This window comes from Aphelocoma coerulescens, chromosome 1 (genome assembly GCF_041296385.1).
Source record: "Aphelocoma coerulescens isolate FSJ_1873_10779 chromosome 1, UR_Acoe_1.0, whole genome shotgun sequence".
Taxonomy (NCBI): Eukaryota; Metazoa; Chordata; class Aves; order Passeriformes; family Corvidae; genus Aphelocoma; species Aphelocoma coerulescens.
This window is the reverse complement of record NC_091013.1, coordinates 65,721,264-65,747,405: the sequence shown is the minus strand read 5'-3', so window position 1 is coordinate 65,747,405 and position 26,142 is coordinate 65,721,264. Positions and strand designations below refer to the sequence as shown.

The following is a 26,142-nucleotide window of genomic DNA, read 5'->3' as shown; positions in this document are numbered from 1 at the left end:
GAGAAAGGAGGAAGCCATCTCTTGGTAACAACTTTGTATGAACAGAAGAACTCTCTTGGGAAGGCCGCTTTCCAGTCTTCCCTTTCCTGGATCATCCCACACCATTCCGTCAGCTACTTGATCTGCAGGTGTTGAAACGGAACAGTAAAGCGACAAGACTGTGCCAGTGCTGAGGTCTAGCAGGGCTTTATCTACTGCCTAAACACCCTTGAATGAAGAGAAGTCGCTATGTGACTGTTAGAGAAGACCCTTAGCCCTGTCTCTGGGATCCCCCTGGGCTCAGGCCTTACTGGCGCCAGCCCGCAGCAGAGCCAGCCGTGCTCCCGCCACAGCCGGGCTCTGCTCAGCCGCGGCCCGGGCAGGGAGCCTGGGCTGGCCGCAGCCCCTCCGCGCTTTGCCCTCGGCTCCGCGCCGGCGAGGATGCGGGGGCAGACAGGTGCCATCCGTTCGGGAAGGACACTGAGGTGCTGGAGCGGGTCCAGAGAAGGGCAGTGAAGCTGGTGAAGGAGCAAAGTCTTATGAAGAGCGTCTGAGGGAGTTTAGGGTTGAGGGGATTGTTTAGCCTGGAGAAAAGGAGGCTTAGGGGGAAACTCATCGCTCTCTGCAGCTCCCTGAAATGAGGGTGGAGCCAGGTGGCGGTCGGCCTCTTCTCGCAGGTAATTTATTAGCAGGACAGCAGGACAAAGCCTCAAGCTGTGCCATGGGAGGTTTACATTGTACATTAGGAAGAATTTATTCACAGAAAGAGTGACTGGGCATAGGGATGGGGTGCCCAGGGAGGTGGCGGAGTCACCGTCCGTGGAGGTGCGTAAGGAAAGGCTGGACGTGGCACTCAGTGCCATGCTCTGTTTGAAACGGTGATGCTCGCCCAAAGGCTGGACTCTGGATGACGCCAGGGATGTTTCCCACCCTCCCCCGTCATACTGCAACCCGCCCCGCACGGGGAGGGCGGGGGGAGGGGCGGAGCAGGGGGACGTGTCACGCGCCCGCGCACCCGCGGCGCCCAATAGGGAGCGAGGATTCGCCCACGTGACGGAGCGCGCGCGAACGGTCAAGAGGGAGGGGGCTCCCCCCGCCCCCCCGCTCCCGCGTCTCTCTGGCGGGTCACGTGATGCGGCGCCACTCTGCCCCCCCCGCTCCCCTCCCGCCGTGGTCACGTGCGCGGGCGCCGGCGGTGCGCGCGGCCCCGAGGGCCGTGAGGGGCAGCGGGAGCGGCGGCTCCGGGGGGGACGCGCGGGGGCCGCGCCGGGCGGAGCGGCCGCGGGGAGCCCGCCGGGAGCCCGCCAGGATCTGCCGCGGGCACCGGGTGAGCAGCGCCCGCTCCTCGCCGTCCCGTTAGGGCGCTGCGGGCAGCGGGCGGGCACCGCGGCTGTGAGGAGCTGCGAGGGTGGCGGTGCCCGTGCGGAGCGGGAGAGCGAGGAGAGGAGAGAGAGAGAGGGAGAGGGTCCTTGTCTCCAGAACAGGGCTGGGGTGGGGACCCTCACCCGCGCTTTGTCTCGCCGCTAGCCTGTCTCTGGGATCTCCCCACAGCCCCCTGGAAGGCTTTTATTGCTGGTCCTCAGGGCTGTGTGTTCTTACCGATTTTTTCTTTTCTTTTTTTTATTTTTCTGGTTCGTGATGTTTCGGTTTATCCTTCCCTTTTGTCGCCGGCTTCCTGAAGGCTGAGATACCCGGCTGGTCGGGGAAAAAAAAAAAAAAAAAAAAAAAGAAAAAAAGCAGGAAAAACTCAACGCTTTTTTTTTTTTTTCCCTCACCCGGCTTTCTATGAAGAGTTACAGCGTTTCTTCGGCTTTTTAACACGCTTCTTCTAAATTGAAGGGGTATTTGTTTTGTTTTCAAGGAGCTTGCAGGGTTCCAGTTTAGAAGGCTCTTGTAAATTAATACTAAAGGGATATTTCCTTTTTTTTATAAGGAACATGCAGGTTCTGATTTAGAAAGTTCAAGTGACCCGTTCGTGTTGTCCTCTACTGACGGAAGGTAAAAAGTGCTTTAATCGTTCCGACTAGGGGTGGGATTATGAGAAAGAGGTACAAAGCATCATAAATGGAAATGTGTTTGGAGCACAGAGTTTTTTAGGAAAAACTTTAGAAGCTGTTTGGAAGATGCATTCATTCTTTAGTGCCTTAATATGAATGTTTTCCCTTGAATGCTTATCTCTCTATGCATCAGATTGAAAGACAGGCATTGCCTTAGAAGATGTCTTGTCCTAAGTGAATGGATTTGAAAAGTTACATTAATGGCTCAGCGTAGGGGAAAAAAAAGGAAAAAGGCGTAGTGTGGTTGTAATTACAGTTTTGTAATTGGAGTTTTGTTATGGTGGGTAGATGACTGTCATCCTCATAAGGGTGGTTTCCTGTGGCTAAACCAGTCATGTTCAGTAGTGTTCACGTGCATGATGATGCTTTTTGCTTGCTTACCTCTCTCAGCTGGTTGCTCAAAGCAACCAGGAGCTCTGGTTGTCAGCCCTGGGATCAGCAGTTCTTTCTGCCCCTGTATTGCTCATTAAAGGCATCTGAAAATAAATTGTGTAGAGGTTTGGAACACATGGGTTTTGCCATAGAAATTTTGCTTTCTGTTAGGTCCAAGGAAAGTAAGTTAGGGCACATGTTTTTAGGGAGTGCAGTCTCTTTTCATTGGCAGGGAGAATGCCTCAGTAACGTCACGTGGTTCATACATCTGATTAATGTCAATAGTATTGTTAATATAATAGAACATAGAATCAATATATCATTTTCTCAATGCCGAAGTGTGAAATCAAAAAAAGCAAATGTAGACTGGGGGAAAGAGGATCAATGTTATGTGAAGGATTTGAGTCTTCTGTGGTTGAGGTGTATTTCAAATTAAAAAGGGATTAAGTGTGCCAGTCATTCTGTGCTGTTTTAAAGCCAGATATCCCAGCTTTTGTGTTCTCACTGCTGTTCATAATTCCTAAAGACAATTAGGAGAAACGAAGGCCTGAGCTTGCAGTTTTTCTGTGCAGGAGTAGGTCTGCCCAGCTGGAATAAACTGCAACATTGGAGCCTGAGGAAAGAGTGGAACAAACAAACATGTGACTGTGTTCCAACAGCCTTGCAAGTAAGGGGATAATCCTTGAGGAGTTAACTGTAGATTTTTTTTGTTGCAAGTACAATTGGTACTGTTTTCCCGGTAGGATGTTGTGTTAGGCTATTGTTCTATCCAGCGTGGATTTATTTAGCTGAACTATAAACTCTGTAGAACGGTATCTAAAATCATTTTAACAAAGCATTCTGTAAACACTGTCTTTTTTTTTTTTTTTTAAGGTAGGGATTCATGTTTGCCTACATGTGCCACTGTGAATCGGCTTGCAGGCTTTTTATTTAGAAAGCAAATTACTGAGGAGATGAATGTGTAGGCAGCAGATTAGCACAGAATTTTTGAGGGGCCTATGTCTCCCAAAAGTGTGTGGCTTTTTAAAATTGTGAGCAGATGTAGATGTTTTCCCCTAATGTTGCTGCCTACTCCGAGGTCAGTTTCTTTTTCATCACAATATGTGGCCAGTTCAGTTTCCTTTTTTTTTTTTCTACAAGTCGCCCTTTCTTGCTTATTTTTAGCCTAAGTGAAATTCAGGCAGTAATCTCTGTTTCTGTTCCTGTTCGGACACTGAGGTTGTTGGATCATTTCGGAGATGTCACGGCGGTGAAAGAGGTGGTGTTGATGTAAACTCCCTCTGCTGGTTGATTTTGCAGCAGAAATAAAGCTTTGTGTTGTATAATTGTTTATCTCTGCATCATGCAGCAGAAATTAACAGTTAAGAGGTGGCATACAGTGTTTTTAAAAGCAACTAGAGCACCCAGTTTAAGCTCAGGGGTTTTATGCTCATAAGGTTTTTAATTGCAAGTAACTTTAGAGCTGTGTGTTGATATATGACAGATACTCCTCAGAGCCGCTGCTGCCTTGTTGCACTCAGAATCTGAAGAATAGATTGAGAGCTAATACATTGAGAGAGCCATTAGTATGCAGATTAAAATACCTTGATTACTTGGGGCTCCATCTGGTACATTTGCTGTTACAAAGTTACTTCTCAGCTGAGGTGCAGCCTTTGCACGGTGTGTGCTATAGCAGGGTCCTATCAGGAAAAGTAAATAACCTTAGGTCTGGGACTGACGTGCTGCAGGAAGGGTGAGTGAAGGACGCTGAGTGTTTCTCTGTGCTACTGCTTGCCTGGAGTCTCCTGGATCATCAGCCTTTCATAGCAAGGACTTGCCCAGAAGAAACTCTGCATGTGCCTGTCCCCCCAGATTCAGGCAGATGTTGCACAGGGATGAAACATGGGTGTGATTGGTGGGAGGTATCGTGGTATCACAGAGCATCTGCCCTTTCGGAAGGTGTGCAGTGTGTCTTACAGGATGCTAGAACCAATTTGGTTTCAGTTTTGATAACACTGAGTTACTTTACTGACACCTCCATTTAATCCTGTATTTAAAAATAGATTCCTCAAATACTTTTTTCTCACTGTAGAGTTTTTTTTTCCTTCTTGTGAGTGCCAGAACTTCTAATGGAAAACTAGGAAATTGGCTGGGGTTATTAAAGTATCTGTCTTTAGAGAGAAAAAAAGGTGGTGTTTCTACCTAGGTCGAGCATTTCTTTTCTGTGGAAAATTAGAAGAATAAGTAGTTAAATCAGCTTTCTATGAACAGTTACAGTTAAAAAACAGTTGTCAGTATATTAAGCCCGGAACTTCGAGGTTTGTGTGTAATTTCTCCCTCTTTAGACAAAAGGATAAAGAAAAGTAGCTGCTGTGACTGCTGCAGAAATGTTGAAAGCCAATGATAGGTACTCCAGCAAATGGCAGAATCTAAGGACAGTAGTTAATATTTCAAGAGGAGGGGAAAAGTGTGTCTTTGAGGAGAAACAGTACATATTACATAAAAGACAAGAGAGGAGTTTTTTTGTTGTTTGTTTGGTTTAAGGATTTTTGTGATCCTTGTGGCTGTTAAACCTCGACAGACTTTAGGATTGGGATTTATTAAAGAAATGAACTTGCCAGTGGCAGATGAGTTGTGCTTTTGAGGAAAACCTCTGAAATAAGTGTAGAACTGTAGTAACAGTTGAAATGGCTGAAAATATACAACGTTGTTTTGGATAAAGTGATGTTAACACCTGTTAACAATTGTAAGGGTCTTCACCTGGGGATGGAGTTTGTTGCTCATATCTCCAATTTGGGAAGTCTCGTGTGCTTCAAGGCTTTTATCTACCTGTATTTTTCTGACAAGATGTCAGGTTGAGCTGTGAGGTGCAGGGAGTGCAGTGTAACTTGCATAAGTTTTGGAAGTGCTTGGAAAGGTTTTGTCAAAGAGCAGTGATTAACTGAGTCATACAGAGCAGAAAAGAAGTCAAATGGGTTAGAGACCTAGTGCATAGATCAGGAAGGGAGAGATAAGGTAGGACATTTTAAATTTGTTACTTTTAGAGTAGAATAGGTTTTCTGGGTGCTGTAAAACTTGTCAATTTGCCAGGATATTCTCTAGCAAAATAACATGTTGTCTTCATGTCTTAACTTCACAGGATATGTTGAAAATTACTTCAGTGAAGTAAATAGTTTTCTTAATATCCAGGTTGACACATTTGTGCTTTGGCAGTTGTATATATTATATGAGGCAAGTTAAATAGGTGAAGTCAGAAGGGACACTTACTTGGTCTGCTCAAAAGAACAAGTCATTGCTGCCTTGTTTTAATTGATTGATAGTGTCATATGTTAAAAGACTTGCCAAGGTGAGGTAACAAATCTTAGCAGCTAAATTAGCCTGTGCTTGTAACTGGACTAGAAATTAAGAAGGCTTAAATGCATCCAAACCTGTTTAGCTGTGTAGAATCTGCTGTGCCTTGGCATCAGGTAGACCTAAAAAAAAAAAAAAAAGCTGTCCTACAAATAAATTGATTATGAATTTGCCATCTGGAGGTTTCAGGTGTTTTTAAGACCTGCTTCAAATGTGAAATGCAGAGTTAAGTCGGGCTCTTAGTAAGAGAGGTGCCTGTAGAGCAGAGCTGAGTTTGTTGGATCAAGGTTATGAAATCTGATAAAGAAGCAACCCTGCCTGGGTTTTGTTTGTGTTAGGCTCTTTTTGTGGACATAATTCCACTGTGACCTCAGTGTTTCTCAGACTTATTTTTTTTATTACTATTATTACTTTTTTTAAACCCCCTTCTTCCGAGAAGCATCTGCACTGAATAACAGTTGACTGTTGTTGTTAAATGGCTTTCTGAAGCCAAGCCTTGGTTGCCAGCACAGTTTTGAGAACCAAGCATCAGAAGAAGAGCAAAGAGCCTGTCTTGTGTTCTCACTGTTATCCATATCTGATACCCAGGCATCATCAAGAAGCAGCCTGACTTGGAAGCAGCAGAGAACAGGGGGATTGGGTTGCACTGAAGCAAACAAATGAAAAGGAAAGAGTTAAGTGTTGATGAGAGGATAGCATCTGTGTAGAGACCACAATTCTTACCCCTGGAATGATTCCCTACCTTTTTGGTTTTTACTGTTTTATGATGATTTGTCTTGTCACTGACATTCTGTGGAATTCTTCACCTAATGCTCTCCACATTTCACAGAACTTGCTGATACCCCCGGGCATGGATCATAGATTGTAAGTGGCAGAGTCCCTTCAGGGTGTGAGCGATGTTATGTGCAGGGTTGAATGCCTGGATAAGCTCTGGATGTTGGTGCTGTCAGCTTTGCTCTTGAGCTGCTGCAGTTGCCCTGAGGAGACTGGGAAGAGGGAGTGCTGGAGAAGGATGGACTGTATACATCTGTGTTCATTGGCAAATGCCTCTGTACCCAGCCATGTTTCCAGCTTTTAATGTGATCCACTTTGTTTCTAAGTAACAGATTATGGCAATTTTACTTAATTACATTCTCTGATATGTTTCACTGCCTAATTGCACAAGCTCATACTTTCCGAGTCTCTCACAAATATTTTTTGACCATAATAGCTTTTGATTACACAAGAGATGGCAGATTTGGGTCATGTTCACAACAGCCCCAGCCTTATTTTTCTTTGCATGTTTCACATACGTATCAACTGCTTGCTTACATGGCATATGTAACTTACATATAGTTACTTATTACTACTTACATGTAGTTACTTATGTAGCTACAAAAAAAATTCACAAGTGAAAATTTTATAAATTGGAATTGGAACTGAAATTCCCTTTGAAAACTCCCTCAGAATGCCATTCTGCCACCAGTGGTTATTTGCTAGATCACAAATTTTTAATTAGTTTGCTTGTAAAAGAGCAGCTGTTCGGCTGCATTGGATATAGTTTACTTAAATACCCTGTTAACAAAAGGTTTGTTTTTCCAGTGGCTAGCTATTTGTTCACCTAAATACATGGAAATACAATTACATGTTTCATACAGAATAGAATGTTTACTTTCAGAGCTACATGTCTTTTTTTTTTCCTCCACATAAAGGAATTTACTGTGCTAACTCATACTGTCTGTTGATGAAACCGCAAAATACGCTTTTTAATAAACTTTTTGATTTTTTTTTTTGGCTACAGCAATGTCCTCTTGTTTGTAGAAGCGTGATGACACACAGCAGCATCATGGTGGATGTAGGCAAGTGGCCAATATTTACCTTGCTGTCCCCCCAAGAGATTGCTTCCATTCGGAAAGCGTGTGTGTTCGGAACGTCGGCCAACGAAGCCATTTACATCACGCACACTGATGAGGTGAGCCTGGCATCGAGCTGGGTGCATGCTCCACAATTAGCTATTCTCAGAATATATGTAGGTTAATAGCTTCTCAAAAGCATTATCTGAAATTTGTGTTTTCCAAAACATGGTGGATGTAATGTTTGTGGTTTTTTGTTTGTTTGTTTTTTTTTTTTTAAAGTTTTGTGTGAGGACAGTATAGATGGACTATTTAGAAAACTTTCAAATGGCAAAGGCCAGGATGGATTACATGCACTTTTGAAGACAGGAAGAATTTAAAAGAAGTTGTGGTAGCTTGAAGTTAAGTGCAAACACACAGATACGGAGATAGAAAAAGAGGTTATGGCTTGCTAAGTAAAAAATACAGTGGAAGATTATCTGTAGATTTTAATGATTCAGAAACTCATTATGAGTTAGCACAGTGCTACTGAAAGAAAACAAGCCAGGTGTTCTGGGATGTATTAATGGGAAGGTTTCTCATATGACTGGGTAGAGAAGGATTTTTCTTCCCCTAAGTCCTGTCAGTAGTGCCTGTAGGATGAGCCTCCCACAGCACAGCTCTTTACATACTTATGCTTTATTTGCTATTTACAAACTGCTTTTAAAAGAAGGTGGTGTCTTCTGCTTTTCACAGTTTCAGACTTTTTATGGTGCAGTTCCTGAAAATAAAAAGCTTAACTTCAGGACTGTATGAATTGGAATAATTCAGACTCATCAGTTAACATCCAAAGTGCCCTTGTGCTGACTCTTGGGGTTGTTAATTTCTATGCGGGAAGTCTCTGGCCCGTGGAGGTCCAAGATGAAACTCTGTCCCCAGTTAATGAAGGCCTGAGTATTACACATCTGTGCATACCCGAGTATAAATCATCTGAAGTGAGTATTCCTTTGTTTTTCAGGTATTTGTTTTTGGACTGAATTGCAGTAATTGTTTGGGAACTGGAGATAATCAGAGCACAATAGTACCAAAGAAATTAGAAGCCTTATGTGGAAAGAAGATCTCCAGTCTCAGTTACGGAAGTGGACCCCATGTTGTTCTTTGTACTGAAGGTAGAAAATTAACATTTAGTATAGAAACTTAAGTTAGAGATTTTAAGTTTCACTTGCATTTAACAGGAATGGATTAAGGTGTAACTGTATTAAGTTGTTAAGTTGCTAATGTACACTAAGAGGTTCTTGTTGGTCTTAAGTGGAAGCAAATGGGTTTTCTAATAGGTAAAGTTTCCATTTCCATTATGTTGAAGCACTCCCACATATTTCCACAATCTAGAGGTTATGCTGTGATACATGAATATAAAACATAGTATATAATTTTTTAGTGTACAGATGATTCTTGTAATAGTTTCCCTTTTTGTTAACATCCTTTCATTTTCATGTTGATATTTGCTAATGTCTTGGAATTCTGTCTTAATCTTCCTGGAATTTTTAGTGGTTTTCATCACAAATATTTTTGCAGATGGTGAAGTGTATGCTTGGGGACATAATGGTTACAGCCAACTTGGAAATGGCACAACCAATCAGGGCATTACTCCTCTTCAAGTTTGTACAAATCTCTTAATAAAGAAAGTGGTGGAAGTAGCTTGTGGCTCTCATCATTCCATGGCGCTCTCATTGGATGGGGATGTAAGTTGAAACCTGTTCAAATCTCTTAATCTCCTTGTTGAAGTGAATAGTGGAGATGACCTTGCAGTTTGAACTTCTCTCTGTTTCTACAGTGTAATTACAAACATAACCTTTTCTCCTGCTGCCTCAAACTAGGGTGTCCTTTTCTTTAGAGCAGACTTGAAAACAACTAAAAAAAAAAAACACCCCAAAAAGCAAATTAGTAAGCCCCTCTGCAAAAAAATAAAGCAACCCCAAAACCAAGGTAAATAAAGCTTAGTAAACTTTTGTGTCTCTCACAGGGGTGACACTAGAAAGATGTGCCACTTACAGGTGAAAGAATGGTTTGTGAGGTGCAAAATGTAACTTATTTGCTTGCAGTTCTGTTAGAGGGTGTGTTGAGTTTGTATTTGTTGGATTAGAATTTAGCCTGTTTCTTGTAGAAACGTCTTGCATTTCCACACTGGTACTGCAAAAGAATGTTGCTCTGCACACCTCTGAATACCTTGGTGTGTAGCTAATGAAAGAGCATGTGGTTTATATCTAAGTCTGCTTCATGCTGTTTATGTGGCTTCAGGCTACGTGTCATGAGAGACACATACAATTAGTTTCCAGTTATGCAGATTTGACCAATGTATGCACAATGTAAATCTGGTTTCAGCTGTGCACTAACAAAAGAAAAGCTCTAATTTTAAAACCTTTTAACAATGAAAAGGGAAACTACAATTCTTTCCATCCTGATAATCTGAGCATGTCTGTTGTGGTCCAGTATGGAATAACAGTGCAATAAAATATTTTAAGGGTAGGAAAGAGAGCTTGGGTTAAGTGGTCTGTATTTTTTCTGAAAGAAGAGCCTACACTTAGGGAAGATTTTGTGCTGTTGTGTTTGACTTGGTTAAGCAAAAAAATCTGGTGAGCGTGCAGGAAGGAGAGGGCAATCACGCATTACTTACACTAGAGGTGCCAGCTGCTGTGTGCTAGCTGCCTGTGAAGGCCATGCTGTCTCTTGTCATAAATGTGACATGCTTGAAATCTCAGTGGAAGTAGGGAAATTTCTTTGTGTTGACCACGGAGTTGATACTTGCAGCTTGCTTGCCAGTGTGGCTCGTTAATGTACTTTAACTTGGTTTGTTTTTGCGCTGAGCTTTTACCAGAATTGAGTGCACTGAAAGCACCAAAATGTGTTAAGCAGCTTTAGTTACAGAGAGATTTGGCTGCCAACCCCCTTGTGACCTGATATACCTGAAGCCTCAGGGGGACATTGAAGTTGGAAGTATTTGTGGAAATACCTGGCATATTTGGTTTGTATGGTTCAGTGCAGTTTTAATGCAGTGAAAATTTTAAAAAATTATTTTAATGATAGAATTAAAGGAATGCAGACATTCATGCTTCTCTGGCATGTCCTTTGGCATTTTGATCTACCTTCTGAGATTCTCTACCTAAATATTTTCTGTTACTGAAATTATTTTATAAAGCATCTTCAAATATTCAGTAGGAATCAAAGATCCAGCAGTTAGAAGTAACAAAAAGCAAAAAACTGATTCTTCCTTTTGTTCGTATTATTCATTGTAAATGAGTTGTGTTGGTGGGGGGTCTTTTGTTCTTGTTTTTGGTGGGTTGAGGGTTTTTTTTTGGTGCTGATCGAGGTGTTTGTTTTTAATGATTTTTAGTGACTCTTGTTTTGGTGTTGCAGTAAACAGGCAGCTTCTAGCACCAAAGGATGTGCAGGCTTCTCATGAGGGTACCTGTCAGTGTGCTTGTACTGCCAAGTGTGTGTTTCTAAGACAGCAAACTCTTGAACTGGGTGAAGCACCAGAGAATGAACCATCAGAAACAGTTTTATGCCAAGCTGTGGGCATGTATGCATGTAATAAAAATTGGAAGCACTGAAAACACAAAGTTATAAGTATTTTTTAATAGCAAACTACTTCCCTGTCTTCCTGACTTTCAGATAAAAGGAACTAATATTTTTGCTTGTATTAGTACTAGTTTGCCACTGGCAACTTTAAACTGACAGAAATTGTGGGTTCTTTGTTAATGCCGATGTATGAGAGAATTTAGCTACTGTGAAACATGGGCTGACAAAAACCTGTTCTTTCACAGCTCTTGAAAGGTGGAAGAAGTATGCTGAATGTCCAGCAGTAACCTGGTTTAGAGTTCTATGAAGAAAACTATAAAGCTCTAAACTGGGGAGTTAAAGTATGTCTGGGAAACAAATGACATTCCGGGTGCATTCCTTTTCCCAACATCATGAAATTATAAAGACAGTCACTATGCTCTTTGTCTTACACTCTGACTTGTATTTAATATGGAAATATGTTCCTTTTGTTTTCTGTTTGTCAGATACTCTCATTCTGTTTGAATAAGCTGGAAAAAGTGCTATATTCATATTTGCTAGATCAGTCCTAATGCTGTTTATAATTTTCATCTGTTGAAAATGAATTTCAAGCATTTTAGCTTGTTAAGTAGGATAGTTTACCCAATCTGATGCTGACTACGGGAAGATTATCTATTGCTATCATTACCATTATTAAGACTTAAACTGTGTGGTTTTGTGTGTTTTTATGGACAGCTGTATGCTTGGGGCTACAATAACTGTGGTCAAGTTGGATCTGGATCTACAGCCAACCAGCCAACTCCTCGCAGAGTTTCCAACTGCTTGCAGGGTAAATTTGTAGTTGGCATTGCTTGTGGCCAGACCTCCTCCATGGCTGTAGTAAACAATGGTGAGGTAAGCGCTCCTGCTGCTGCATTCCCTCATTCTCTGTTACCTGAACCTACCAAGCTGGTGTCTGAATATGGAGAAATGCTGACAGGGGGTGCTCAGGCTAGGGCTGTATAGACAGAGGTATCCTGACAACTTCTGTGAGACCAGCTGAAGGAAAACACTGCAAGTAACTGGAGATCCAGTCTTTAAACATTTCTTCTTATGGCAAAGACTGTACTGGAACACAATTCTTACCGAGTCTGCAACTGCAAGAATTTGAACAGTTGTATTAACCATGTCTGTCTTCATTTTGCAATAGATTATTTAACATAAATAATGTTAAAATCTCTTAATTTGTTAAATTAATCTCAGTTTATTTCTGTAAAACATGCACAGTTAAACAGTTAACTTTTCTGCAAGGATACACTGGCTGATTCTGTTTTGTAAACACATTGCTTAATTACCAGCAACAAACCCAAAGCATTCTTTTGAACATTACCCTCCCATTGTGCTACTGTTCCATTTGACATAAGTTTATGGTGCTGTCTTGCTTTTAGGTATGAACTATAACTTCAATTTGACTGCATTTCACCAAACTCAGTGTAGCATCTCCTCATAAGTGGGAGGACTGTAAAGTCCCTGAGGTTGAGATGAGCTTTCATTGTACATATGTCATGGTGTGTCCACTGTAACAAAACTAAGGGAAGAATTAAACTGGGGACTTCCATTTAAACTGATCAGCTTATCAGAATAACTAATTTCATGCTATCTTCAAAAAAAAAAAGGAAAGTAATAAGGAGAAAGGATGGCATAAAATGTGAAGTGTTGATGCTATGGGAGAGATTTTGGTGTAGTGTAAGTTTCTTGCAGAATTCCTAGTGCATCAAAGACACATTTTTTAGCTTCTTTAAAAGGTAAATGCAGGGCAGAAAAGTTGAGTGCAGTAGGTCATTGCATTTTACTTAATATCTTTTAACCTTCTCTGCATTGCTCTTCAAATAGCTTACAGTTTTTTAGTAGGAAGTACTTTTCTTGCCTTGTGCTTGATACTAAGTCTTAAATGCTCTGTACTTCTGGAGAAGAGAGGCTTAATTTTGTTTTCCTCATGCACTCAGGTTTATGGCTGGGGTTACAATGGCAATGGTCAGCTCGGCCTGGGAAACAACGGCAATCAGCTGACGCCGTGCAGAGTGGCAGCGCTGCACAGCGTGTGCGTGCTCCAGGTATGCCCAAGGTGGAAACGGAAGTGTATTCCTGCTGCTAGCTTCTGCTGGAACCCTCTCTTTGGAATATTATACCTGCTGCTAGATTTCACTGTTCCCATGCTGAACTTTTTTTAGCTCCTAGGAATTACATTTTGCTTATATAAATGCAAGTCATCTGTAAAATCCTTGCTTTGGTAAATACTTGGGAAGATTTAAAGTTAGCTACTATAACCATTGTAAATTACTGTTGGATACAAATTGCATTTTTGTTACAAAGCTGGATGAAATAGATTAGTTACAAGAAATAAAGGCAAATCAGATGTTCAAATTGGTTCTACTAAGTATTCTAAGTCTAGTGTTCTAATTAGAAGTTCATTTAGAAGCAAGGGGAGAGGAAAGATAAGAGTCATGGGGATGGGTTTGATTGTTTGGTGGTTGGGTTTAGTTTGGTTTGGATTTTGGTTGGGGTTATTTTTGTACCTAAAGAATCAAAGTAAAATTGGGATTTCCTGGGTTTTTAGTAAGGCTCTCTGTAGAGTTGCATGTGATAACTTGGGTTGAAGGGTTGCTGGCTGTTGAACTGCAGTTCTCCTCATTACAGCGTACTCATACTGTACGGTATTGAGAATAATCCAGCTCTGAAATACTTTCAGAGTATTGCAAGATGTGATGGAGACGTTGAGTGTTCTTCATGTGAAAAGAAAGTAGGTAGCGTCTAGGGAGACTTGTCTAGTGTGCAGTAAATTACTTGGGAGTGGCCGATTAAATTAATGAAGCTGGGACTTTCCAGTACCTACAGCTAACTTACTTTGTGTCAGCTGTAAGGACTGAGAAATAACACATTGTAGTGCCCAGTGAAGAATGCCTGAGATACTTACCATGAGCTAGTGGAAGGTAATGTGTGCGATATTTTGTTTCTCATCTGTGTTTGGTTCAGGAGTAACGCTTTATACATTTACTTACAGATTGCCTGTGGCTATGCACACACTCTAGCACTAACAGATGAGGGCTTGCTCTATGCCTGGGGAGCTAACACTTACGGGCAGCTGGGGACTGGCAATAAAAGTAACCAGCTCAGCCCAGTGCAGATCATGATGGAAAAAGAAAGGTAATCTTGCTGAATCTGTTCCTGGATTGATAAAGTCTGAGCATGTGTTATACAGTCTCTAGCACTGGAAGCATGCATGTGTAGGGCTTGGTGGATTGTTTTTCTATTGCTAATGTTAAAAACATGGGAAAGGATGGTGACTTACTGTTTACAGTAGACTGAGTGATTTTTGCTGTCTGTAATGGTTATTGAACACAAACACACTTTGCATTTACCTGATACTGAAAGATAATGAATGAATAAGTGTTATGCTATTCTGTATATGGTTCCTTTGCTTAAAATTGGAGCTGTGAAATCAATAAAGCAAGCCATGAATTGAGGCCTACATTAAAAAAAAAAGAAGCAGGGAGAAAGGAAGCACCACCTTTGCAAGAAGTGACGTGTGAGAAAAAACAATTTTTGAAAGGTTGAAAATGGTCCACCCTGAAAACAGAACTCAATTTGCAAGGTTGCTTGAGCTGACAGTTAGTACCCATTTTTATTACTTGTACCAGTTAGTAGTTTTTTAGTTTCCTGGACTCATAAAAGAAAGAAATTAACGCTTGTAAATCCTCTTCCATCACCCTTTCATCATCCTCCTATTTGGGGATAGCTTTTTTGCTGCTCACCTACAAATGTGGACCGCAGTCCCATTCTCTGGGCCCTGTGTATACCTGCAGATTAATGTGCCTTGTCTTGGTCTATAGATCTCTTAATTTGCAATCTCCTCTTAACTGGGAAACACTTCTGCTTGGTTTTTCTCTTCCATCTGGAAAGTCATTCCTATTTTTTTGTTGTTTCTCCCACTGAGCATTAGTTTAAAAGCTTCACAGTACTAAGAATGTTTAAAATGTCAAAAAAGGGGGTGGGGGGAAGAAGCAAGGAACTATCGCAATAAAAACCACTGAGGTGGGGCTGGTTTGTCTATGAAGGAACTGGCACTAGCAAGGCAAAATGAAATATTATTTAAAAAGCTGTGAAAGAAATGTGCACGTTTGCAGATAGATCAACTTTGTTTTGTTAGTGATTTATTTCACGAGTGAACTAAGGGGAACTGTTGCATTTAAAACTGTATGTGAACTCAAGCATGGGGTTATAATAAAACCAGCATTTGTTCAGTGGCTGAAGGAGGGAGAAAATACCATAGAACTTCTGCTTGGAATCTAAGGGAGAGATAAGTCGCTTGAACTTGCTCATCTTGCTTGACTTGGCTCCCTTGGAAACGGTGCTAAAAGTGGGTGAGCTGTCATTTCCCATGCAGCACATTATTGCTGCTCCTGATCTTTTAGTTTATGTCATTCTGTTGTCATTTATATTTAATGCTAGCAACAGTTACTTAGGAGGCTTAATTTGGTGGTGTTGTGAAAAATATTGTAGAGACAGCATGTTAGGAATGTTTAGATTTTGTGTTAGCTGGGAGGAACAGCCGTGAAGGTCAGCTTCCTGAATTTTGGTGTTAAGTGCATGCTTAACATGTTACCCTGTACATGTACTGTAAGTGTATGTTTGTGTACCATATCTATGTTTATAGGACATGTTCTGCTGTACTGCTGAAGTATAGTATAGTCTGTAAAAAAACCAACTGTTCTGCCAAGGAAAGAAAGTTTGGAGAAGGAAGTAGTTTAGCTTGATAGCTGTGATAAAAAGTAAGTTGTCCCTAAAACAAATACTCTGATGTGTCTTGTAGAGATGTTGCATAGAGGTTCATAAGTTGATAATAGTGTAAAACACCCAATCAGTTTTCTGCCAGAAATTATGAATACATATACTAAAAGTGGTGTAGATTCTTTGAGTTTTGTCTTGAAATAATTTTTGCACTTAAAATATGAACTTTGTGCTAAAAAGTTTGGTTGGTTGTTTTTTTTTTGCCTAAAAATCTAACTCTTCATGGATATTGTTCTGTAAAAGAGCACACATTTTTGTATGTGTATTCTTAGACTGCTTGGAAAGATACTTGTTTATCCTGGTTGATGTGTCTGGCACAAAAGCATGAAATCCTCTGATGTGTTTTTACCACAGAGAAAAAACAGGAAAGCATAGCTTTTATTTTGAACACGGGAACATCCCTGTTTTGTTTATCACATTCACAGAAACTCTGGCAATGTCTTTGTGGTGTTTCAATTGGAATTGTGTTTCTTCTCAGTTCCTGCAATGTTTCAGATAAGAATCTAGGGATTACCTGAGCAACAGAAGAACAGGATAGATAAGTGAACATCAGCAGCTTTAGTGTTTTAAAAAACTGTGTGAGGTGTGTGAAAGGACTATGTAGACTTTATTTAAAAAACAACCATAGCTCGTAAAGGTTTCATTCCCCTCAAATGAAGCAGTCTGTGTTTCATGTTGGATTTCAGTTTTGAGGAAAGTAAACTTAACAGCAAAATAAGAAGTCTGAAGTACAGGCAATGGGTCAGATCTCTGTCAACCTACAAAAATCAAATTAAAAGGGAGTAGAAGAAATTTCTTCTTGAGAATAAGTTTCTGATGTGTGTTGGTTTTAAAGGGGAAAAACAAAACTTGTTTTTTTCTTCCTCCCTTCTTGCATGGCTATGAAAAAATAGGAGGAATGTCAGCTGATGAGAATGACATAGTTAAAGCAAAATCTGATTACAATAAAATCTACAAGCAGTCTGAAAATGTCTTGTGGACTTTTTTAATACCTGTTCAAGCAGTATCACGTTTCAGCAGGACAAAAACCCAGGTCCAGGAATGTTGATGCATAGTTTGATTGGCTGTTATTTTGGTGAGGCCTTTGGAAAGTCACTGGATTCCCTACTGCGAGCGTCTTACCGGATTTCTTGTGTCCGCAGGGTTGTGGAGATCGCAGCCTGCCACTCTGCGCACACGTCGGCTGCCAAGACGCAGAGTGGCCAGGTGTACATGTGGGGCCAGTGCCGGGGCCAGTCCGTGACCTTCCCCCACCTCACCCACTTTGCCTGCACTGACGATGTGTTCGCCTGCTTCGCCACCCCCGCCGTCATGTGGCGCCTGCTCTCCGTAGGTGAGCTCCAGCTCCCGCAATCCCTGTGTCCATTGGTAGTGATTAGTACAGGATATTGCTTCCCTGGCAGGCCTCTGTTCCAGGGAGGGTCGGCAGCTAGCTGTTTTTTGCTTCTGAAGAAAACAGTCTATTTCAGCAGTTGGGGATCCAGGGTAGGGTTAACAAGATTGTTGGCCAATGTACATCCAAAACAAACACTGTTTTAACATTGCACGATGAATATTTTGTATTTCTTACATTTGTGTTGTTTCAACTCCAGCTCAGGTCCAGGAAGGAATCCTGAGTCATTTAACAAATCTTTGGGGTTTTTTTCCTCTTAAAACTATTCCTGCTTGGAAGACTGCTCCTGAGGCTTGTTTTTTTGGTATCTAACAACTTTGGATTTTAAGTGTCATCTCTAGCTTCCCCTCATTAGTATTGGCCCTTCTAATATGAATATGAAGGAACAAATCTCTCCCCTGTGTTTCATGTTTTGAAAATAACAGAATTCCAAGTTTTCATTTTGTGAGATGATTTGTCTCAAGTCTGTTTAGTTTGACTTTTGTCAAACACAGACAGACTTGTAAATAATAATCCCTGTAAAACAAGACTCTTACGTAATTGCTTTTTCTGTTGGAACTCTCTTCTTATACTGCCTTGGATTACTCTGTGGGATGCAGTCTCTCTGTCCAACAAATAAGCTCAAACCTTTTTTCTTTATTTTCTTCGATCCACATGCTGCTAATTCTTATTTGACCCCAAATAGGATATAAAGCACTTAGCTTGCACTTCGTGGAAAACATGAAGGTGTTTTCATGTTCAAAAAAATAAGGATGTTTCATCTTACATCTGTTGCCTGAGTTCTCAAGATCTCTTAGGACATCTAATCTATTTTCATATTGACAACAGACCCTAATTTTGTTGGTCCCTGTATGGAATTGTTTTTGGGGAGTGATGGATGACATCCTAAGTAACCTTTCTCCAGTAAAGCCTCTCAGACTTTACTGTTGCATTTGGCTTGTCTTAATCCAGCTCCTCTGTGTTAACTTCTCATTTAGCATGTTACCACATTTGTAGAGGTCCAGATAACACCATCTCACCTGTAGGGGAAAACTGAGTAGAGTTACTAAAGAGAGAAAATTAGCGTGGAGCAGTCTGCTCCTGAGTAAATCTAAGTCAGCTTTTATCCCATTCGTCATTTTCTCCATTCTCTAATCCTCTGCAATATGTGCTGGTCTTCCTCTCTCTTGCCTTCACCTCTTGTGGAGGTCTCATGGTTGGCCAGTCTGTTGCCTTTTGCTAATAGTGTGGGCTGTTTAAATGACATGTTTTCCTGGTTTCAGGTTCCAGGTTTTTATGAGGTATTTCCAGACTGAGTATAGCCAGGTGTCTGAACTCTGTACCTGCACTTTAATTCCTCTTAGCCTTTGGGGATTCTTCCCCACTTAATCTTACTGAATATTTAAATCAAAAGAATGAATTCTGTGGGCATTTTTAAACCTCCATTTTCCATATGCATGTTTTCCTTTCTCACATTTTAACCGTAGAGGAGTAAAACCCTCCTTTTTTTTTTTAATGTGGTTTATTTGATGTTGTTTTGTATTCTTAGGGAGAGCTAACTCTGTATAAAGGTTATTGTCCTACTTACAGTTATGATGGCTCTGCCAAAAAATGAATCAGCCAGTCAGGATTGGCTGTGAAGTATAAATCTGCAGCCTTTGTGCAGGACTGAAAGTATCTGAGTGAAAGTTGATCTACATAGCTTAAGCTAAGCTCATGACCTAGCAAAAAAAGATCACATGAGCAAGTGGAGAGGGATTGGAGCATGGTTTAGTTAGCCCAGAGGAGATGCAGCTTCTGTGGGTGATTTGTGTAAGTCAGAAGAGTGCAAGATCTGTGGCACAAGTGTGACTCGTCAGTTCTGAGTAGTTTGTTCCAGCAGTATTTCTTTTAAAATATGAAATAATTTAGTGTCCCTAATGGTGAAGAGTGGTTTGTTGATTGTATATGGATGAACAATATACAGTCCTGTGGGACACAGGAAACAGATTACATCCCATTTAGTGGAAATCCACTTATTTCTCTTCTGTGTTTCACTTCTTAGAAGCCACATGCTTTGAAACACTTTTAAGATGCATCAAAATAATGGGTTAAATTAGGTTTTCTAAAACTTTATAGGCCTTGCTTTACCAGTAGCCTTAGACAACTTGTGCTGCAACTCTTGTATGATTTCTTGAGACTCACAGTGGGACCTCTGTGGGACCAGTGCCATAGGCCTTAGTAGAGGGAACTGTGCTATCTCTGCTTTAGTCCACTTCCAAAGTTGCTGAGGTTTTGTGTCTTTGGTTGTACTAAGAGCACAGTGTCTGCTGTCTTTCTTCTTCAACAGCACTGCTGCTGGATTTTGTGGTGTTATAACTGACTCCTAAACTGAGTAATTGTTGTCAGTGATAGTTCATGTTAATGAGCCCTGGCAAAGACTTCATCAGCCTGCAGGCTGTATCCAGTCTGCCAGCACAGAAAGGTGACCAAGTAGTGACCTGTTTTCTTTTTAGGCCCAGCCCACGCCGTGTCAGTGTGGCTGGAGTGCTGCAGCCCGCATTCCCTGTGAGTTCAGGGGTGTTGCAGACTTTCATTAGCAGCACTGTGCAGGTCAGGGGGCAGAGCTGAGCCAGCACCAGCACTGAGCTGCCTGGAGGCTGGGAATCTCACGGGTAGTGCCCACATGGAGATGGAGTTCTCCAGGTACTTTTCATGGTGCTGTGCTACCGCTGGGATGGAATGAGAACTGCTGACCACTGCTGCCTGTAACTGTTGCGGAGCAGCCCTTCCCAACAGGAAATGCTGTTGGATTAGTTAAGTCTTCCCATTTTGCTGCCTAAGCCAATGGAGCCCTGACACAGATGTTTTCCTTGACATGCTCTTGTTTGAGCTGCTAGCTTTAGTTAATGATGTATGTGTTCCATTTAAGATGCTTTTAATATCTTGGTTTGTTTGTTTGTTTTGAAATTGTTTCTGTAGAGCATGAAGACTTTTTAACAGTAGCAGAGTCTCTGAAGAAAGAGTTTGACAGCCCGGAAACCTCAGACCTGAAGTTCCGTGTGGATGGAAAGTACATCCATGTCCACAAAGCTGTTCTGAAAATCAGGTAGTGGTTGTGTTTCACAGCTCTTGTTTGTACAGAACAACCCCTTAGTATATCATCAAAGGGGCAAAAAAAAGTAAGGAGGAACCCCTAAACCTGTAGTAGGTAGCATCCATTTATCCATAATAGCTTTAAATGAAGTGATTGTAAAAGGGGTGGTCCACATTCATTATTCACTGAGCCTGTTTGTTGTTCCCAGGATAATAAATTATGTTAAGTTGGTCTGATTGCAATATTATACACAGATGTTTCTGTAGCATGGACAAAGTAAGAATTTGATCTTAATGCATAACAAAGTCTACAGTGTTAGGGAACCAAAATGTGGACCGCTGGCACTGATGGGGCATGGTAAAATATTTGTGAATACTGCAGAGTGCCCCAAATATGTATTTCAGGGGGACTGGAATGTAACATTCGTGTGTGTGTGTAATAGTGTTCCAGATGATGTCTCTGTCTCCTAGGTGTGAACACTTCAGAACGATGTTCCAGTCATACTGGAACGAGGATATGAAGGAGGTGATAGAAATAGACCAGTTTTCTTACCCTGTGTATCGTGCCTTTCTCGAGTACTTGTACACAGACAGCGTTGACCTTCCGCCTGAAGATGCAATAGGTACTGCTGGTGGTCCAATTGTGTCAGAAAGCAGCATCCAGAAAAACTGGGACAGGGCATATAGAATAAGTGACTAAATATGAATTCTAGTCTAGCCTATAATGCATTTTACTGGTGATTAATTAAGCTGTCTTTAAAATGCTGTTGTAGTAAACTTAACTACAGCAAAAATGATGCATGTGTAGAAATAAACTGAGAGGAGTTTTGTCAAGGCTGGGAGAGAAACTGCTTCTCTAGGTGAAAATGCTTGTGCATTTTACTAAATGGAGTCAATTACTGTTTAGCATAATATCAAAGAATCTCTATAGATCTAATGGGGAGGAAACTTGGACAGCAGAGCAATTACAGCAAGCTGTAATTCAAGCCCATATCTTGATAATAGTTTTTTACTCATGTTGTGGTGCCTGCCTTTAGGTATAGAAGTTAGTAGGACAGCTTTCATATTTACAGAGATTAATAGGAGTGCAGCATGAGGTAATAAAAGGCCTTTCATCACCTGTAATCTGCATTTTCTGAATAGTAACCTACTTGGAAAAAGCACATTATAGAGATACAGAGCTTTGCAGGAGCAGAAACTGATGTTGAAAGAACAGAGATCATTTTACACCTGACTGATACGATGGTGTGTTAATTGCAGGGCTTTTGGATTTGGCTACTTCATACTGTGAAAACAGACTGAAAAAACTGTGTCAGCACATTATCAAGAGAGGAATTACTGTGGAAAATGCATTTTCATTGCTCTCTGCTGCTGTCAGATATGATGCAGAGGTAAACTTCTGAAGTTCAATCTCTTAAATGGGTGGCTGCTTCCTGACTTAAACTGTGGAGAAAAGCAGCTGGTTACATTTTCATATAAGCTCTCTCTTACTTTCATTTAATACTATTTGCCACTTTCAGAATTTGAGAATGTTGGACGTACAAAAACTGTATTTGCCATGAGGTGTATCTCCTTTTTTTATTTTTGTTTTTCCCTGTAACCCAGTACTGGGAAGGTGAACTAGTATGCAGATATTTCTGAGGATGAAACACTAACTCTGAAACAAGGGGAGGGTTTAAATACAAAGAAAAGAAAAGTAATATAATGAAAAGCAGTCTTTTTAAGCCTTAAGTTACTTATTTGTAAGGCTGTTTGTTGTGTGTGATGACATGGTGGTAGGTTGGGGATTGAGTGCATTTGGGATTTTTTTTGTTGGTGGGGTGGGTTTTTTTTGGCTTTTTTGTTTTGTTAGGTACAACTACACTTCCAGTTTTCACAGAATGATAATGAAAGTGTCAGGATAAGAACTGCTTCATGGGCCTTATAAATGTTGAAGACAGAGGAACAGTGTGTGAAAAGGGAGCGAAACCTCCTTACTGTGGAATGTCTGACTTCACTGCTAGATCACTAACATGGTGCTTAGGGAACTAATCGGGAAGTATTCCCAGGCTCGCTTTGGCTCTTTGTGGTATCTGTGCATTGTGTTGACAACTTTGCAATTGGTTGGTTTTGAACTTGCTTCTTCTGCTTATAAAGCAGTTTTCTGGTACTCAGTAGATCAACTCATTGCTTTTTCTTGTACTTAATTTCCAGCAACTGGCATGCAGGTTGCCCTAACTTATTTCAGAGCCTTGAAGTGTGTTGTTTTTGATACATCTCACCCAAAGGCTGTGTTTAATGTCTGATCTACTGTAAATAGTGATGTCTTTGATAGAAGTTCATCAAAAATAGGAAGATTCCCATATTTTAGCCTCCAAAGATGGTTTGCAGGATGGGTTTTCAGTGTGTGATTGATTATGCTTGTAAGGGCTGTAAGAAATCCAGTTACTCTGCCTTACCTGCACCTCACTAGCTGAGTGAAGTTAGAACCATATGCTTCAAAGCTGCTTCCAGGAGAGAACGGATGATGCTGAGGGGTTGGGCTTTAAGAATAAGTTGGGTTTACATGCTGTAATGCTGGCTGGGGGCTTGGAATTGCTTGGCTGATGTAGTTCATTCAGGGGAGTGTGTGCCTGGAAGACAACAGTTAAAAGAATTCACTAATTTAATATACCTCCATGATGTGAAACTCCTGCAGTTTCTTTTGGTGACTGATTGAAGTGGCTAAAATTAGGTCAGGGTTGGCTTCTCATTGTAGCTTTTAAAATAATCCTTGGCTGTACCTCGTGCCTTTATTCACCTAAGTCTATAATAAGTACAGTTTGCTGGGAATGCATCCATCTGCAAATGAAACCCAGCCTTTCTTTTTATACAGAACTTTAGATTTTCCAGAGTTACTTACTAATACTACAATAATTCTGTTTATTGTATGCTTCTGTTGCATTGACTTGGAATATGAATTTTTTAATAAAGCAGTGCAAAATATTGTAAAATGTATGATGTAATTTTCTTTAAAATGCTAGTTAATTCTGTTATTTAAAAAACCACAAACATCAGTGTTCAGTTCTAATGAGCTTGTCTTTTTTTGTTGCACAGATGCCACACAAGTCAAGATCTGCAGCTTCAGAATGCCTGGTTTTAGGCCAGGATATATTTTTACATTATTGTTGTGTCAAGAACTCTCACTGGCACACACAGTTGCTCTAGCTTTCAGTATTGACCTTTAGAGAAAACATGAATATTATTCAGTACCTCATGGGGCTTAGAGAGTTCTGCAAATTTGTTATGTCTTCCTGCAGTGCCCAGCCTGCTGAGCAGCCAAGGAAGGGTGTGTTCTCACATACAGAGTCTCCTACAAACATCTAATAAAGAAATGAGAACAGTGTGGGGAAGTTGCCCTTTTGTCAGGGCTGCGGCATCCTCCTTACAGCAGCTTAGATCTGCACCACAGAGTAGATTTCCTCCTCAAGGGAGGAGCTGGGAATAATCTGAGTGGGAAGTGTTCTGTGGGGAACCTTACACTGGCAAGAACTGTGCCTTGTGTTCTTTAAGACATCCTCTGTCTGACATCACCCAGGTGCAATGATGGTTGTGAGGCTTTTCTGATTATTACATGGAAGGCACTTCCAAGTAAACTCAAATATCCAGAGCTCACTTTCTGCAAGAATTGCTGTGCTGCACTGTGCTCCAGTACTGCTTTTGAATCACATTTGGGAGACCTGTGAAGTACTTTGTAACACGAGTCTGTTTCTAATGCACAGAAACACCTGCCTAATCTTTGCTGTACAAACTGTCCAGTCAGGATACACGTGCACTGAGCCTGGGGACATGGAATTTCAGGGCTCTAGCTGGGCCCTTCAGTACGCAGGAAGGAAGTCAAGCAACCTTGCAAATAGATTTGAGTTTATATTATGGAACAAAAGAGCTGAATTTTCTTTAGCCACAGTCTTGGTTTATACATCATTACCCCAAGATCTCCTATTTATATTGGGAGTTTCAAAGCTGTCAGTGAACGCAGATGAAACTCTTCAAGTGAGAGAACTTAAAATATATATTGCTCAGAACAGCTGATTTTTGTGACTGCTGCTATATAATGAGAAGCAAAGTTTAGTTACTTCCCCTTGTAACTGCATTTACATAGTGAAATATGTGGGTAGAATTATTATTTTCTGTTGCATTTACATAGTTACTGTTGGGGAGGAAACACTGAGAGCCACTGGGTGTGTTTGTCTAATTTGCTGCAAAAATAAAACACAAACAGGCATTTGTGCCTCAATGAAATTTTCTGTGATTGAAAGCAAAGATAATAACTTTTTTTTTTTTCCCCCCTCTTTAGGACTTAGAGGAATTCTGCTTTAAGTTTTGTGTCAATCATTTGACAGAAGTGACACAAACTACAGCATTTTGGCAAATGGATGGTCCCCTGCTAAAGGAATTCATTGCTAAAGCCAGTAAATGTGGAGCCTTTAAGAACTGAAAAAATGAGGCCGTAAGTCACAATGTTTGTAGGGTTCTTTTTGCAGCCACAACAGAACTGTGTGGGTCAAGGCAAGTGCACCAGAGGCCCTGAAAGGCCACAGTGAAAACAAATGTTTCCAGTGCTCAGAGCGAACTGTTGTAAAAATGTCAGGCAAAATACTCACTTGCATTTAGCAAACCCAGATGGTGGAACCAGCTCAAGATTTCAGGCAGAGAGGAGATGCTGCAGTGTGCAAAGGATTCCGGCTGGTGTTCTGGATTTGCCTTTCCAGCCTAGGAATCTCAGTTCTAGAACTGCCTGCTCATATTTCCAATTTACTGTTTGGGATTGGGAAGTAGTCTGACCTGAGCCACTGAATGATGTCACTTAAATCATTAAGTCCCTGGGATTATAGAGAAGCAAATGGTGCTGTTCTCTCTTCCTGCATTTGCATGACTGTGAATGAATTGGCCATTTGCTGTGTGTAATTAACCAAGTGTATCCAGTGCTTCAAGTGTGCAAAAATAATGTATCCTCAAAGCCTACACAAGTGACTTTGAAGAAAGGAGTTACTAGGAAAACTAATTTGAAGTAAATCTCTATATTTGGGTATATTTTAATATAAGCTGTAATGTGTACTTTGTGTAATCTGTTCAAGCAATATTTATAATGCTTAATGGAAATAATTCCCTCTTCAGTGACTTCAGATCACATTGGTTGCCTCTGAAGGGGAAGGGAAAGCTGGGTGGGGTTTTGCTTTTAATTGTCTAAATTTAAACTACATGTAATAAAATTCACTTTTTTGTACCTCTTCGTTAGCAAACTTTGGATTTTGAAGAGCATTGCAAGCTTTTTTGTGTTACATACAGCATCTCTTGTTGCTTCATTTAAAAAACCTCATCAAAATAACAAAGGGAAAACACAAACAAAAAATAAAGCCAAAACCCAAGTCACCCCAGACAATGAATCTTGCTGATTTCACTGTGCCTGACAATACCTGTGATCTTGATTTCAGAAATGAGCAAATTTCTTTGTAGGCATCAATTTTAGATCTCAGTGATTCTCTATGGATCTGATTTTTTTACACTAAGTCATCTGTAAGTGAAGGTAACCCTTCAGAAGGTATGTATGGACATCTTCCTATTCTTATTAATAACAGAGCTCCTTGTTTAATGCATTTTTGTTTTAGGTGGGTTTGTTCTGGCAGACTAGCTCTGAGTGGCACTCAGGTCATGGGCTTGGGCAGTAAATGGGTGGTGTTTCTAGGCCCAGAGGGGCAGCAGACACACTGTGGAAACAATTAAAATTTTATTATTTTGTTGT

At 40.9% G+C, this 26,142-nt stretch overlaps 1 protein-coding gene across 4 annotated transcripts; it reads left to right on the top strand.

Moving 5' to 3' along the window:
* The first annotated feature begins 1,105 nt into the window (after positions 1–1,105).
* RCBTB1 (RCC1 and BTB domain containing protein 1) lies at positions 1,106–25,782 on the top strand. Of its 4 annotated transcripts, none has more exons than XM_069010906.1 (12): positions 1,106–1,306; positions 7,519–7,689; positions 8,568–8,718; positions 9,125–9,291; positions 11,843–12,001; positions 13,093–13,200; positions 14,148–14,290; positions 17,077–17,267; positions 20,268–20,394; positions 20,853–21,004; positions 21,642–21,772; positions 24,697–25,782. In XM_069010906.1, exons 1-12 carry the CDS (start codon positions 1,112–1,114, stop codon positions 24,835–24,837), a joined length of 1,836 nt encoding a protein of 611 aa, XP_068867007.1. In that variant the 5' UTR covers positions 1,106–1,111; the 3' UTR covers positions 24,838–25,782. The 4 variants fall into 4 exon arrangements, with proteins under 4 accessions (XP_068867007.1, XP_068867015.1, XP_068867033.1 ...); XM_069010914.1 differs by lacking the exon at positions 1,106–1,306 and adding an exon at positions 1,913–1,977; XM_069010932.1 differs by lacking the exon at positions 1,106–1,306 and adding an exon at positions 5,214–5,402.
* The last annotated feature ends 360 nt before the right edge of the window (positions 25,783–26,142 follow it).